The sequence below is a fragment of the Malaclemys terrapin genome, chromosome 10 (assembly GCF_027887155.1).
Source record: "Malaclemys terrapin pileata isolate rMalTer1 chromosome 10, rMalTer1.hap1, whole genome shotgun sequence".
NCBI classification, from domain to species: Eukaryota; Metazoa; Chordata; order Testudines; family Emydidae; genus Malaclemys; species Malaclemys terrapin.
In genome coordinates, this window is record NC_071514.1 from 40,766,914 (window position 1) to 40,779,048 (window position 12,135).

General features: G+C 53.6%; 1 protein-coding gene across 2 annotated transcripts in view; it reads right to left on the minus strand.

Moving 5' to 3' along the window:
* Positions 1-8,292: 8,292 nt before the first annotated feature.
* Positions 8,293-12,135, minus strand: part of RBPMS2 (RNA binding protein, mRNA processing factor 2) — a 48,531-nt gene continuing 44,688 nt past the window's right edge. The window contains exons 7-8 of one of the 2 annotated variants that reach the window (XM_054042046.1): positions 10,339-10,408; positions 8,293-9,578 (exon numbers count right to left, since the gene is read on the minus strand). In XM_054042046.1, the coding sequence (XP_053898021.1) occupies positions 10,346-10,408 (63 nt within the window). In that variant the 3' untranslated portion in view covers positions 8,293-9,578; positions 10,339-10,345. Of the gene's footprint in view, positions 9,579-10,338; positions 10,409-12,135 lie in introns of those variants that run through there. The other variant, XR_008446467.1, reaches the window with a different exon arrangement.

Consider the following 12,135-nt stretch of genomic DNA (forward strand, 5'->3'; position numbering starts at 1 on the left):
GTGAAAACTAGCTACTTACATTCTGCTGGTTTCTAAACCATAGACCACAGTTAGAACCACTAGATGGCTCACAACCTATTGAAAGCACTACTACCCAATTCCTACACACAACACCCTCCTGCTTCCCTTTACTATAACAGCATTAATACCAAACTGGCTGTCACAGCATGCACAACCTGTTACAAGGTCAGTCCGAGAGGGGGGTGGACGCCTTCGCTCTGGTCTCTGGAGAACGCACTGGGCGGCAAATGGCTTCCCTGACCCCAGCCCACAAATCATTTTGATTTTCCTGTTTCCCGTCCAGTTGATATTGAGGCTGTTCAAGGCTTTGTGTGACAAAAACAGAGAGCTCCACACCCTGAATCAGCCAACAGCCCAGTCACCCAGCGTGGCTGAGGGGGGGCAGCACCCATGTTCCAGCCACTGTTCTGCACAGTCCGGAACAGGGACGTGCAGCTGAGATACCAGCATCTTACGTGAGGGTCCCTACCACTGACTATTGGCTATTCTGGGCTGTGGGCTCTTTTGTTATCTCCGTCCCCTCCCCCTCCTTGCTGGGTGATCCTGCACAGTGCCTGTCCTCAGACACACTCTCCATATTGGTTGCAGCCCCGGCACCATCCTGCGTCCCTCTCTGTAGGCCTGGGGCATGGGGCCTGGGCCAGCTCCAGGCATCAGCACAGCAAGCAGGTGCTTGGGGCGGCCAGCGGAAAGGGGCGGCACGTCCAGCTCTTCGGCGGCGGGTCCCTCAGTCCCTCTCGGAGGGAAGGACCAGCCGCCGAATTGCCGCTGAAGAATGAAGCGGCGGCGGTAGAGCTGCTGCCAATCGCGGCTTTTTTTTTTTTTTTTTTGGCTGCTTGGGGTGGCAAAAACGCTGGAGCCGGCCCTGCATGGGGCAGAGGTGACGCCTGTCCAACTCTGGGGACTAATAATGATTCCCCCTCCCCCCAGGCACAGGGTGTTGTAGGTGAGGGTCTGGGGCCTAGTAGTGGATAGAACACTTGGGAGATCTGGGTTCTATTCCTGGTTCTCCTGCTAGGTGGCCTGGGGCAAGTCACTTCCCTGCGCTGTGTCTCAGTTTCCCCAGGTGTAGAACGGGGCTAATGCGACTGTAAAGCATGCCGAGGTCCGTAGCTGGCAAGTGCTCAGGGACTGCTGGGGATTACTGTTGTTCAGGCAATTCACAAACACAGCAGTTGCAAAATCCTGCCTGTCTGCGGGAGCACCCGAGATGTGGCAGCCTCCTGCCAGGGGGCTAGTGGGCTGTGCCACAGCCAGCTTTCCCAGCACCAGGCCCAGTTTTTGTGGTCACACATTGACTGTCTGAGGCCCAGGGCTCTCCCTGAGAGCAGAGGTTGCAGTAGAGGGGTGAACGCAGGGTCATGCTCCCATACAACACACCACCAGATGGCAGCTCTGGCCCGCTTGATGCCCAGGCACATGCCGCTGGGACTGGCTAGCCAGATGGTCAGCAAGCAGCCAGTACTGGGGGCTGGGCCATGTGCCCAGTGCCAACCCCATCTGACCTATCAAGAACCCGGGATTTGCCACTGCTTGCCCTGCAGCTCCTGGAGGGGCAATGCAGCCTCTGTCCCACTCACAGAAGGCCGCCTGCAGCCAAGGGCCAATGCGAGGGAGCCCAGCGCCCTCTCCCAGCTGCCCCAAACCAACACAAAGGCTCCTTGTCCCATTGCATCCTGCCCAGCCCAGGCTACAGCTGCCCTTTGTCCTCCTGGAGGTGCCAGGGGGTATGTGGGGCCCTGGAGTCCGTTCAGAACAAGCAGGGGTTGGGGGGTGTCAAGTGAGCTGGGTGAATCTGTCCCCCTAGTGCTCACTGTAGGGCCAGTCACTGCAGGGTGTGTCCCAGCACTAGGGTCAGGGTGGCGCTCAGCAGTTGGGCAGCCACAGGGCCGGGACAGAGAAAGCAGACGTGGGGCTAGGGTGGGGCAGGCTGGGGTGTGTGTTGAGGCCTGTCTGTCCGGCCTTGGGCAGCTCACAGGCAAAGGCACCAGCCACTCCCCTCCGAGCTCAAAGCCACTACCATGGCCCAGCACGAGAGCAGCAGAAGAACGAGGTGCTGCCGGTCAGGGGGTCCCACCTGGAGTGTACACCCAGCAAAGGAGCGGGCAGCCAGGCTGCTGCTGCATCTCCATGAGCCCTCAACGCAGCCGTCTCCTTTGCTCAGCGCACATGCCAGGCCATTTAGATAACTCAGCTGCCTGAAGTGCCAGTGTGACTCTGGGTGGGGCTGGCAGGTAGTACTGCCCCGACCATGGCTCTGCCCCCATCCTGCCCCCAGCAGGAGGCAGCAGGCCCCTGGTCACAAACACACGCACACACACACACACCCCGTCTCTAACACACTGGGCGAAGGTAGGACGCAAGGCAAGAAACAGACACCAACCCCAGCGTTTCCCAGTTTAGTGTGACTCTCATGATATTTGAGGTGTTTCCTAAATCCCCAGCTCTTGGAGGCACGTGGTGACCGGAGAAACTCAGCTTTCCCGTTAAAAAAAGGAAGTCTTTGCCCTGGTGGCTGCAGAGAAAGGTTTGAAAAACGTGACCTGAAAGCTCAGAAACCATCTGGCAACGGATGAGAGCCTCATGCTCACTGTAGTTATAAAAGCTTGTGATTTTAGCCAGTTGTGTGATTTTGGGGGCCCTGGCTCGTGAGTTTTGGGTGCATGGAGGTTCCCTTGCCGAGCCCCCTGCTTTGGCAGCAGATTCTTCACAGCCTCAGAGACAGTAGTCTCAATTTCCCTTTGGCACCGCTGCTGACCTTCCTAGAGCTGTGCCCATCAGAACTCCCCTGCCAGCTGTGTGCTGCAGCCCCACTGCCAGCTGTGCCCAGGGAGGGGAGAAGGAGGCTGTTAAAATGACAGGGACGTGCCACCTAGCTCAATGGTCCAGATTTCACTTTGACTCTATCTCCCCTTGTAAGTACTCTCACACCTATTATCAAACTGTCTGTACTGGGCTAGCTTGATTATCACTTCAAAAGTTTTTTTTTCTCTTAATTAATTGGCCTCTCAGAGTTGGTAAGACAACTCCCACCTGTTCATTCTCTCTGTATGTGTGTATATATATCTCCTCAATATATGTTCCATTCTATATGCATCCGAAGAAGTGGGCTGTAGTCCACGAAAGCTTATGCTCTAATAAATTTGTTAGTCTCTAAGGTGCCACAAGTACTCCTGTTCTTCTTTTTGCAGATTTCACTGACCATCCCCAGCACCCAACTGGAGAGCAGCCCCTGCCGCCACCCAGCGGGAGTCCCACAGGCTCCTGTGGGGCAGACTGAGCCAGAGCCCTTCAGGGCAGGAGTCAGCACCACCTCCAGGGCAGGGGAAAGGGAGCAGGAAGGAGCCAGCGCTGCTGGGACATGCTAGGATGGCCCCTGCCCAGGAGAGACCCCTTGGGGGTGAAGGGAGGGACTGCACAGCCACAGCTGTACCCACCCCCAGGGACAGGGTCCATGCCCAGCCACACACACATAAGGCCAGGCAGGGGCAGCTTGTGATCCTCACACACAGGGAGGGGCACACACACACACACACACACACTGGGAGGGGCACACACATACACACACACTGGGAGGGGCACGCACGCACATACACACTGGGAGGGGCATGCACTCACACCCACACACACACACACTGGGAGGGGCTGGGTCAGCCTGAGCACACAGACACAGGGAGGGGCTAGGTCAGTGTGCACACACAGGGAGAGGGTGGGTCAGCGCACACACAGGGCGTGCACACATACACACTCGCAGTTTCTACAACAGCCACGGCCGAGGAACGCTTGGAGCAGCCGTGACCTACTTCGGCAGCAGCACAGGCTGGGCTGGGTCCCTGTGTAAAAGCTGACTAGCACTGGGTGTCAATTATTCATGGCCCAGGCCATGTTAATGCATGTGCTAAAGGTTTTTTAAAATCTTCTCTATAATTTAAAGCCCCGCAGCCCGGCAGCGCTGGCCCCCAGCTCTCCCCTGGGAAGCTTTCCACTTAGGTGAGCAAAGCTGAGATGTGGCTGGATCTGGCAGCCAGACGGAGGGGAGAGGAGGTGAGGAGAAAAGGCTTACCACAAACTCAGCCAGAGACTTGAGCAGGGAAGAGCTCTGAGTGTGGGGGGAGGCTCTGGGGCAGGCCCTGAGACGCAGGCTTGGGGAACCCAGCCCAGTGACAAAACTGGCCCATTCCAGGGGCAGTGCTAGGGGCTCCAGAGCCAACCCTAGGAGAGGTTCAGGGGCACAGCCTCCCAGCGCAAGAGAAGGAGGTTGAATCAGTGACGTGCGTCCCCCAATGCAGCGGGCAAGGTCATGGTGGGTTGGGTACTAGCATCAGCCGCTTTGCTCTGGGAAGGGAAGGTGCCCATTGCAGGCTCCCCAGAGCTTTCTTCCCCCAGCACTGCCAGCCCAGGCCCTGGCCTACATCCCTGCTGCTGCTTGCTTTCAGGAGGATACAGCAGAGTGGAGGGGCTCAGTCTCCTGGGCTGGTGCTTGGCCTAGCTCCCTGGGGCAGGCTGATCTCAGCTGCAAGGAGCTGCCCCCAGCCCCACCTTCTGGCCCAGAGCAGAAGGTGAAGCAGCTCTAAAGCCCCAGCCAAGCAGGGAGGTCGCTCGGAGACATTTGCTCAGGCTGCCCTGCTTGGAGCTGTTTCTCCTGCCCAGTGGACATCAGCGTGAGCCAATTCCCAGGCACCGTGGCCAGAAGGGCTATTTTTAGAGCTGACTTTTTAAACTCTTTGGTTTTGCTTGTTGCCTTTATTAAGCTGCCTGGCTCTGCCCTTGGAAAGCTGGGCCCTGCTCTGGGGGAGAGAGAGAAAACAAGCCCAAGAAGCCACAATCTTTGCAGGAGGAAGCAGAGACATCAGCGGGCACAGCTGGTTGTGAGATCAGAGCCATCACACAGCCCTCTGGGTACCAAGGTTGCCGGCACAGGGGGCATCTCAGCCAGAGGACTGCACAGAGCCACCTAGAGCCACTCAAGGGCAGCGTAGGGCCCACAGCAGGAGCCAGCCCAGCTAAAGGCCAGGAGGGTCCAGTCTCCTCCCCTCCCCTCCTGTGGCCAGCCATTAAATGCTCCCTCCCAGCTCGGGCTAGTAGTGGTGACACTATCCCTGTGCTCTAGCAATGAAGATACCCAGAGCCACTAACTGCTGCCCCTGCTGGGGCTAACCACCTGCCACTCCACTCATCACTGAGCCATGCCAGAGCAAAGAGGAAGGGCGACCAACCCCAGCCAGCTACACCACCGCACCAGTGGCTAACTCACAAAACAGGCGGCCTCCTTTTGCCCCACACCACTGTTGCTGGGACACTATGGGGCATCTTGGCTGCCCCCCCCCCCCCCACAGGCCCATCCTAGCATGGGATTCTAGTAGTTCCAGGAGCAAGGAAAGGAGCTGGTCCAGCTGCACGCAGCTACCCCAGAGCAACCATCCTGCAGCTGGGAACTGGCTCACAGCTAGGCTTGTAAGTCCCATACAGCCTGAGGTGAGCAAGGCCACCCCTCCCCCCCCCACACCCTATCAACTGCGGGGCCTGTTTCTCCTCCAGCCGAAAGGATCTGGAGTGATCGCTTCCGCATGCCTGGCTATTTCATCATTTATTCATAGGAACACGCCTCTTGGTTCAGAGCTCGGCATGATGTTTCATTGGCCCCCAGAGTGGCCCTGAGCCTGTGCAGGCAGAGGGGGAGGGCTGCCCATTCTGCCAGCTTAACAGCAAGAGCTGGTGTTGACCGGAAGCCCACCATGCAGGACTGGCCCCACCCTTGCTAGCTCCTAGAGCGCTCACCCAGCTGGCTTCTGCGCATGGATGGGAAATATTGAACACTGAAGGGGTCTGCCAGGTGACAGCGGGGAGAGCAAGCTGAACCTTGCTGCAAAGAGCCAGTCACCCAGCACACACTGCTCCCCAAGTCAGGAGCACAGCAACACAGGGGTGGAAGCCTTCCAGCTGAGCCCCTCTTGGCAGCTGATCAGAGCATGAGCCCTTAGTAGCTGGAATCCCAGAGCAACCAGGGTGGGCTGGGTCTCTTCTGCTCCAGCAGCTCCGCTTTTGGCTAAGATCTTGAGCTAGTCGAGCTGTAGGTCACACCTGAGTCAGTGTTCAATGGCTGGGCCAGCAGTAAAGGTTGAAGTGAGCAGCTGCTAACATGGGGCTGGGGCCAGCACATGGCCTGGGCTGCTAGACTAATCCTGCCTTGTACAGACTTTGCTATGGCTGCAGCCTCATGTCCTCTTCCCCACCTTGCCTTCTGGAGCTCTGCATTGCCATGGCGTAGAGTAAGGGCTGGGCAGCTGAGCCAGCCAGCTCACTGCAGCAAAGGAGTGTATGAGTACCTGGGAAGAGTATGACCACAGGCAGCAGTGGAGGATGTTTTCCTTCTATGGAGATCTCTGCTTTCCCAGCCTACTCAGGAAAAACAACAAAACATTCCAATGGCCAAGGGAGAGCCCTTCCTAGCCTCAGCAGAAGGCCGGAGAGCAGCCTTGTCTCATGAGTAGGAGCTCAGTGGGCAGCAAAATGGATGGAAGCCTCTGACTGATTAACTTAGAGGTGGCGACAAGCAGAAGTTGGCGCCACACACACACACACCCCTAGCCAGGGGGCAACAGGGTTACAAAATTGCATCTGATTGCTACAGGTAGACAGCAGTTCAACCAGGCATTGACTGCTCCCCTCCAGCAGCAGAGGCTAAAACCAGAGCCCACAGCAATGTGGAGCAAGGGAAGGGGGCAAAGTGCTTACATGATGCCCTTTGGATAAGGAGGTCTACAACCAGGAAAACTTCAGAAGCAGCACCTGGCCAGGACAACACTCAAGCCCTTAGTTCTTGGGAGAGCATATCTAGGGCCAGCTGTTACTCTAGCCCTAGGAAATGCCACCAAGGATCAGGGGAGAAGTACAGGTTTCTAGAAGCCAAGGAATTACTTGCAGGGGAGAGGGTGAAGGGTGGATGGAAAGGGGCAGGCTCCACTTTGCTTACATCTTAGGGCTTCACACAGCAAGCAGCTTGGGGAAGTGTTTGACCTCATCCAACCCATGCCAAGAGCAGAGGGCCTCATGTACAACGAGCAGAGGAAATGTCTCCTTTTGCCTCTCATTGGGGTGTGAGCTAGACTGAAAGCTTCAGAGCTACACAGACCAAGGCCTCTAGAGTTATCCTGAGATAGGTTGAAGGGCAAAAGAAAGATCTCAGCCAGTGCTTCTAGGCAAGACCTGGTCAGTAGCACATGGTGACATTCAGTAAGGCCTGTACTTCTATACTTGCATGCCAGGGCCTACTGAACACAGGCTGCCATTGTGTTCTACTTTGCGGAAGCCACTGCCTCAGCTCTCCCCTTATGAGTTTAGTGGCACTCATTTCACAGGCATGGCCCCACGAGGGACTGTGGGGGAAGACACATCATGCAGACATGCCAACATCCTACCACTTCAAGAGGCTCTTGCAATGCTTTCCTCTACATGTTAAATGACTGAGGAAGGACCCCCACCCCCAACAACTAGAAGTAGGTCAGAGCCTGAAGCATCCACTCAGCCACAGAGTGCTTCTCCTGCAAAGCCAAACGGGGAAGAGGCTTGGGAATGAAGAAGTCCCTCTGACCTAGGAGAAACCATGCTGTACACATAGCAGGGCTGTGAAGACAATGCAGGCAGTGAGGTGAAGTATCTCCATGCAGGCAGGCTCTGACACTGAGTGAAGCTCAAGTAGCTTTTGAGAGTGAAGGAGCAGGTCACTGACTGAGCAAGGTCACAACCCTTTGCAGACATCAGCCAGGGGTGCCCCAGAGTGGCTAGAAAGGTGCCCACTCAGTGCCCTTGCCTTGGCACGCCCCATGCTGAATTTGACTGGGAGGGGCAGTCTGGAGGATTTCTGCTGAGAGGCAGTCACAGCATGTGATCACAAGAACCAGGAGACACTTGGTGACAGACACTGGAGGCTCCTAGCTTGCAGGGGGAGAAAGTCACTCTAGAGCTGGTAAATTTGTGGCTTTTCAGAGAAACAATCAAGCTACTGCCCGTTAGAGTGCACAAACTAACCCAAGCACTTTCTGCCATGAGAGAGAGAGAGAGAGAGATTGTGTACGTTTCTACCAGAATGCCTGTGTTCTGCCACTGACTTGCTCTGTGACCTTAGAAAAGGTCACTCAACCCTGGTGCCTCCCTTTCCTTACCTACGATGGGCATGGCAGACCTGCCTCCTAGGGGAGGCACAGGGCTCCTCTCAGGCTGAGGTGCTTTGAGAGTTCTGGTGCTCAGAAGAAAAGACCACAGACAACAGAAAAGAGTCACAGCAGCCTCTGGGTATATTTTTTGCATTTCATATATTATCCAGTTTCACATTCTCATAGGATCAGCAATTCTATAGCAACTTATTCTCAGAAGTCTTAATACAAGCAAGACAGCCATGGTTGTATATAATACTTAAGCACTTCAATACCAAGCAATAAGATGCTAAAATAAAAAACAAAAATTGCACAGTTTGTTTACTACGCCTGACGGAATCATTGTTACAGAAAAAACTTCTTTCAAGCTTTTAACTAAACATTAACTTATCTTACCGGATTACAGTTTCTCTTCAATAATTGCACACGAAAAACACACAAAAATTCTTTGATGCATAAATATTTCCTTATTACACATAGTACAAAAATACTCGTACTTTTTGTTCTGAATTCCCATAAGGATAGCTGATTTGGCAACACTGGAATCTCTCCAATCAGAAGGATGTGGGGGGAGGGAGGAGAAGGAGGAGGAGAGAGGGAGAAAAGAGTTATAACAGCTGTAAAATATCTAAGTCTGAGGAAAAAAAGATAACCCTGACTTTAAAAAAAAAAAAAAAAAAAAAGAAGAGACCAGACAAGAAAAGAAACCCAGTGCATTGTACTCTAAACAAACATTTTTCAAAAATCTTCTGGTCGGACTGGAGAACGTGGGGCGGGGGAGGTGGACGAGGAGGGGTGAGACAAGGATAGTATTTTTGAAAGCCAAGTCTTCACAGAAGCAAGATGAAAAACCTTGCTGGATCAATAGTTAGGCCAAGACCTGTTGCTACAGTTACACAAATGCTAAAACAAACTTATACACTCACACATACACAAGTTAAGTGTTTTAAATTCATGCCAGAAAACATGCAAAACTGATTGTCTTTCATTTCCTTCAGCAGAGCTGCATAAAGTTGAGGGCAAGGCAGCCTGAGTATTGCTCTGTACAGCTAGGCCTCATTTGGCACCAGTGTCTTGGTAGGGACAAACCCGTCTGTTACCACCAGGATTGAGTCCCTCCATCTAGGCTTCAGTGGCGCAGGAAGGAGAAACTCAGTCTGGGAATCGGTTAGGAGGGGAGGCAGGGGAGGGAAGGGAAGGGAAGGGGAGGACAGGCAGAATGCAGTCCACTGAGCTGGGTATGGATAGATGCACAGTCTAACAGGGAAGCCCACAAGGCTGTACCAGGAGAAATGTGACATTACTGCAGAGTGTCCACAAACCAAACGGATTTTGATGGATCCATTGCTTCATCCCTGGCACATCACTCCAGGAGAGACAAAGAAGGAAACAAGCCAAGAGACTCTGGAACATAAGAGAAGAGCAATGCTCAGTGTGCCCTGTAATTCATTTACCAGGCCATTGTGATTACCTGCAGGGCAGATAGTGTTCACCCTCACCACAGGAGACAGCAAGTGACAAGCTGCCTCCTTCCTGCTGAAGTGGTAACATTAAGCAGTGCTGGAGCTCTGTCCAAGTGAGAGTGTTACCCAGGCACTCACGTTAAGGAGTAGGTTTGGAGAATAGTTGTGCTGGACTTGCAGCAGGCATGATGGGACTCAAAATTTACTACCAGGATCTTCAGTTTTACACACTTACTCTTCGTTACCTTTAAGGATTCTGCAAGCCAGCTGCAATCTGAGTGAGCAGATCTGACATTCAGACCCTTAATGCAACACATCCAGGCCAATGTTTAGTATTAATTTGGCCACAACTTCCTATGCAGTCCTCGGGTTGGGGTCAGTGTATTTACACACCAGCTGTTGGGAACAAGAGGGCCCCAGAACTCATGCAGTTAGTAGAGGAAGACAGAAAAGGGAATTCTGCTACTCCAGTCCCTGCATCATCTAAGCAGGAAGCTGTAGGAGAGGTGTGGGCTATTGAGAACACTTGCCACTCTGCCTGGATGAGTGACTCTTCCCTCCATAATGATATATACAAGTCCCACTCAAGGCAGCACCGCAAGTCCAGGCCAGATTTTCATGCAGCCTGGAGGTCAGGAATGCAAGGATCCAGACCAGATAGCAGCACTGGCCCAGGCCCACTTCCAAGCAAACATACTTACTGAAGAACTAACAAAACTGACGAGACTTCCATCCTTGCTGGGTAGCTTCGGAGGGAGGATACCAGCGCATCTGGAAGAGAAAGCCATTCTGCTACTGTGATAACATGTCGCACTGAGACTAGAGACTGGGAGTTGAACACCCCTTTGCACCACAGAGCACCAGTTCCACCCAGCACATGGGGGGGGGGGGGGGAGAGTGGCCTCCAGACCAAATACCTGGATGCTGTCCCTCAGGAGGGCCTGCTACTACCATTATGACTGCATGCAGCTATCCAGACCCCAGCACCACCAAGGGCTCTTGTACCAGTTGAGCTTAAGTTACTGTGAGATAAGTCAGAAGACTCCTATTCCCATTTTAGGCCCTTTAGCCTAAGAGCCTCTTCCCCCATTTAGCAGGGCTGGCTCCAGGCACCAGCTTAACAAGCAGGTGCTTGGGGCGGCCAAGGGAGAGGAGCGGCACCTGCGGCAATTCGGCGGAGGCAGGTCCCTCACTCCCTCTAGGAGCGAAGGACCTGCTGCTGAACTGCCACCACCGATTGCGGCTTTTCCCCCCCCCCCCCCTTCAAATTGCTGCTGCCGATTGCGACTGTGGCTTCCCCCCCCCCGCACTTGGGGCAGCAGAAATGCTGGAGCCGGCCCTGCCATTTAGCACCTAAGATTTGGCTTTAGGAATGGGGCCAATATGGAGTTCAGCCAAGATGTGGAAGTGGTCTGGATTTGGGACAATCTTAGCCGCCCCCTCCAAGAGCACACAGGCTGGCATTGCCAGTACATCAGTACAACAGGAGCATGGCTTGGCGTCCAGAGTTGTTAGAAGCCATCTTGGTAGGAGCCCACAATAGCGGGCCTGTCAAACCTGCAGCATCATAGTCCTTGTCTTAACACACTGACAAATCATTAACCAGAGTACTCCTGTTCACACCACTCAGATTTGAGTCTAAGACTCCAAGCACAACGATCTGCCTTTTTTAGGCCTGTATATCATAAGCCCTGGCAACAGTTTCCTATGGGAGTTTACCTGGGGGTTTGGGAAGTGAGACACTTCAACACCATTAGAGTGAGGGGGTCCTTTCACACCACCCACTTCTAATAGAGCTGGGGAGAAAGATTTCCTATGAAGGAAGCGGGAGCCACCAGCTGACTGCCATGCACTCCTCTGAAAAGATCACTCATGGAGTCACCGTTAAGGGCAAGTACATTAGATAACAGCAAGACAGACTAGCATGGGGGGGCGCGCACAGGTTGTTACAAGATGCACAGGCTACAGAGTTTGGGGATAGAAAGCTTCTCAAGTTGGCCTGCTGAGTTCCAGCTGTACAGGAAGTGTCTAACACTGCAACTCATGAGGAAGCTGGGGGAGGGGAAGGGGGTTTCCCTATTGCTTATCTAGATAGAGCTATGACATCAAGTTAGTCACAAATTCTCACTGACTCAAACCTTAAAACTAAGGACATGAGAGACTCTGGGTGGAAGGAGGTAGAGAACCAATGCCCAGCAGCCCTGGTTAGCATTAGGGAAGGAATCTTAGGGTATAGTCGCGAGAGGAGCAACACTGATCAGTCAGGAGATGCTCAAGCCACCAGCAAGGATGCTGGGGGTTATCAAGCCATCTGGCATTTTTGAAGACCCCAGCAGGGTACATCACAGTAATTATACTATCAGGGGGTAGCCGTGTTAGTCTGTATCTACAAAAACAACAAAGAGTCTGGTGGCACCTTAAAGACTAACAGATTTATTTGGGCATAAGCTTTCGTGAGTATAAACCTCACTTCTTCGGATGCATCCGAAGAAGTGAGG